The 3,503-nt window shown below is 51.6% G+C and overlaps 1 protein-coding gene across 3 annotated transcripts in view; it reads left to right on the forward strand.

Annotated features, from left to right (window-relative positions):
- Window positions 1–207: 207 nt before the first annotated feature.
- Rab4a (RAB4A, member RAS oncogene family) overlaps window positions 208–3,503 on the forward strand; it is a 26,750-nt gene continuing 23,454 nt past the window's right edge. The window contains exon 1 of one of the 3 annotated variants that reach the window (XM_031341757.1): window positions 208–474. In XM_031341757.1, coding sequence (XP_031197617.1) covers window positions 444–474 — 31 coding nt within the window. In that variant the 5' untranslated portion in view covers window positions 208–443. The remainder of the gene's footprint in view (window positions 475–3,503) is intronic. The other 2 variants (XM_031341756.1, XM_031341758.1) reach the window with 2 other exon arrangements.

The following is a 3,503-nucleotide window of genomic DNA, read 5'->3' on the forward strand; positions in this document are numbered from 1 at the left end:
AGTCCTCAGGCGGCCTCCTGTCCACCCTAGCCTGGTAGGTCACGCTTAAGAAAGACTAAGTCTGTACTGCTAAGCCATCTGGGAGGACCTACCGGGCGCAGGCGCCCCCTCCCGAGCCCCACCCTCCCTCCTTCGTTAGTCTCCTCCTTCATCCTCCCTTGCCTTCGCCTCCTCCTCCGAGTAGGAGATTCCAACCATTTCTCTTGCCCTCCCTCCTCCCCTTCCCCTTCCCCAGCCCCGCTCCTCCTTCCTCCAGCGACCCCGCCCCTCCCCCCTCCGCCCGGGCTCCCTCTTCGGGCGGCGGTGCGCAGGCGCGGAGCCGAGTCCCGCTGGGCCGCAGCCGGTGGCCCGCTCGCCGTGGGCCCGTAGCCGGCTCTCCTCGCTCGGTTCCTCTCGCTCTGCGGAGACTGGAGGACCGTATCCCGCGGAGCTGTGGCGGCAGGATGGCGCAGACCGCCATGTCCGAGACTTACGGTAAGACGTGCGGGTTTGCGTACGTGTGTTGAGGGGCAGGCCTTGGGGTCCCGGAATGTTGGGGGCTGGAGTCAGGGTCTCCAGAGCCGGTGTCTAGAATATCGAGATATCCTGCAAACCTCGCGGTGTCAGGGGCCAGGTGGAGGGTATGTTGAGGTTTAGCGTTGGGTTGGGATCCTAGTAATGTCAGCAGCTTGGATCCTGAGAATCTGGGTGTTAGGGGCCAGGTGGAGAAACTGAGAATCCTGAAGTGTCAGCGGCTGGGATCCTGAGATTCTTGGGGTGTCAAGGTCGAGCTGGAACTTGAGAACGGCTGGGTGTTTCAGGCTGGGCTGGAATCTTGAGGCTCTAGGGGTGTCGGGTGCTGGGTTGGACTCTCTGGCCAGCAGGTGCCCCCAGCTGTGCAGAGCTGCTGTGGTTTCTACCAAGTTCCCTCCTGCTTGCTTTGACCCTCGTTTCACCCTACATTTTCCTTCTCGGATTATTTAAATCGCTCAGGGTTGCCAATTTGTCGTAGATTCTCCCCCTCCCCGCTGCAGCACCAACCGCAGGGATGAAGGCTCAGGGCCACGCCTGCGTTCAGTGTCTCTGGGGCCAAGGTTGTGGGCCTCTCAGGGGGTTGGAATTCCTTTCTTTGCATTGAGATTATAATGAGTTTTAAGTGGATGAATGCATCTCTTTTCTGGAGACCCCTGGCCTCGTGTATCTTCCCTCCCTCCTTTCTTCCCTCCAGATATGGTTGCAATATATTATATTTATGAATACAAATATATGGTTCTCTTATGACTAGAGGCCTTGGATATGGAGCTGTGTTTTGTTTTTGTTTTCTTCATCTTTTTTTTTTCTCCTTTCAGCACCCAGCCATTCTCAATGCACGTGCTGGGTGCTCCCCCTCCCCCAATCGAGGTAAGAATAAACAACCCCTACTATCCATGCCTGCAAGTCCCTAACTGAGATTTGAAACTTTGGCGTGACCTGTGCTGGTCCCAGGGAGGGACTCCCACGGAAAAGTGTGGTGATCTGTTAGGTTATCTGCAGTATGTGCCCCCTGATTCCTTCCTGCCACAGGGTGGGGCCAGGGTCTGGTCATGAAGGCTCTACTCATTGTAAGAGTGCCGTGGAAACTTCCCCAAGAGTTTGCAGTCCAGTGGGGAGTAGATTTTTAATTCAGCTGTAACCTTAATGGATGAACAATTAAAACCCAGGCAGCAGTTCTGAAGGATTCAGCATGGCTGTGTGAGAAAGAACTGAGGGAGGGGCAAATGGACAAGCAGATCTGAGGTTCGGGCCTGGGAGCGTGGTTCTGGGCACCTGGGCACCTTACCTTGAGAAGGGTGAGGACACAGTTGAAGAACGTTGGAAGTTTGGACTTTGAGAGGGTGGGACCCTGGAAAGGGTGTCATGAGGCACTCAGCTGCCTGTCCACTGTCTCCCAGCGGCAGCATTGCCTCTTCCTGTGCAATGAGGCATAATGCCTGTCCCTGTAAGCTTAAGGCACTATCCAGGAGGTGACTGGCTTTGTCAGGGCCACAGTGTGGTGTGGTCGTTCTGCCGAGAGCCACTGTAAGAAATTCCTCCAGCAAAATACATTGTGTAGCTGATTGTCATCCTTTTCTTTGAGTCGGATAAGGAGTCCCTGGGTGGAGTAGAGTCCTCAAAGAGAGCCTGGTGTGGTCCTGGCCAAGTGAGGCACGAGAGGGGCAGCATGGGAAGCAGCTTTGTCTCTAGGTTCTCTCAGGAAATGGTAGGTGTGAGGCAGGCATCACTGCACACGCCTGCTCCACCTCAGGTACAGTGAACTAGGGTCTGCTCACTGTAGCCTACTGATTAAACTGATCGTCAAGCTGTGACTGTTAGTGTTATTTCAGGGGCTGGAGATAAAACTCCATGGCAGAGAGCTTCTCCAGCAGGTGCAAGACACCAGGAGCCACACACAAAATGCGCGTGTCTGTTTATTCATCTATTTATTTTTATTTCATGTGCATTGGTGTTTTGCCTGCATGTATGCTTGTGTGAGGGTGATCTTGGGGTCACAGACAGTTTCGAGCAGCCATGTGGGTGCCTGGAATTGAACCTAGGTCCTCAGGAAGAGCAGTCAGTGCTCTTAAGCGCTGAGCCACCTCAGCAGCCCTGTGTATGTTTATCTTTTTCCCCTTATTTCAAGATATTTTCCAAATATGCCTTTCGTTTTATTTTTTTGCTTGTTTTGAGATAGGTTCTTTCTCTATAGCTCTGGATGGCTTAGAATTCACCATATAGCCCAGGTCGGCCTCACACGTACAGCAATACTCCTGCCTCTGCTGCCCGAGTCCTAGGGTTATAGATATGCATCCCTATTTTCAGGGCTTTTACTTTTTAACTAACACTGAATCTAATATTTGCTTTCAATGGGATAAACGTGTGTGTATGTATACATATATATATATAGAGAGAGAGAGAATATAGAATATATTAATATATAATGCATTACATATTAGTAAGTGGAAGCTTATCTTTAGAATGAGGCACAAGTGGTCCGTCCCTAAGGCTGCCGCCTTAAAAGAAAAGTCACCCAAAACCAGACAAAGGCTGTCGCTCTACCTTATCATTGGCTGTATTTACAAAGCATTGTTCCCCAAATTAAAACAACCAGGTTGTCTCCTTCCGGACATTTGCCTGTTGGCTGGCAAAGGAGTGTTTGCCTAACCTTTAAGCTCCTTGTGTTGGGGCTCTGCGCAGCTTGGTGGAAGTTGATGAAAACTAGGAGGCAGTGCTTCTGGCTCCTGCTCATGTGCTGCTCCCGGCTGGGCTGTACACCGGCTGCTACAGCTCACACTGGCTGAGTGATGTCTAGCACTTCCTTGACCCGAAGCCCCAAACTCCATGATCACTGCTTTAGATCACATAATACCATATCACATAATACCATAGTGCAAATTGGAAGGTTAAACAGGTAGGCTTCTGATTGAAATGTGCAGTGGTTACCCTGGTCTCCTTGGTTAGACGGAGGCACCTAGGATAGATATTAATGAAGCACACCTCTAGGTTTG

Source organism: Mastomys coucha, unplaced genomic scaffold (assembly GCF_008632895.1).
Source record: "Mastomys coucha isolate ucsf_1 unplaced genomic scaffold, UCSF_Mcou_1 pScaffold22, whole genome shotgun sequence".
NCBI lineage: Eukaryota > Metazoa > Chordata > Mammalia > Rodentia > Muridae > Mastomys > Mastomys coucha.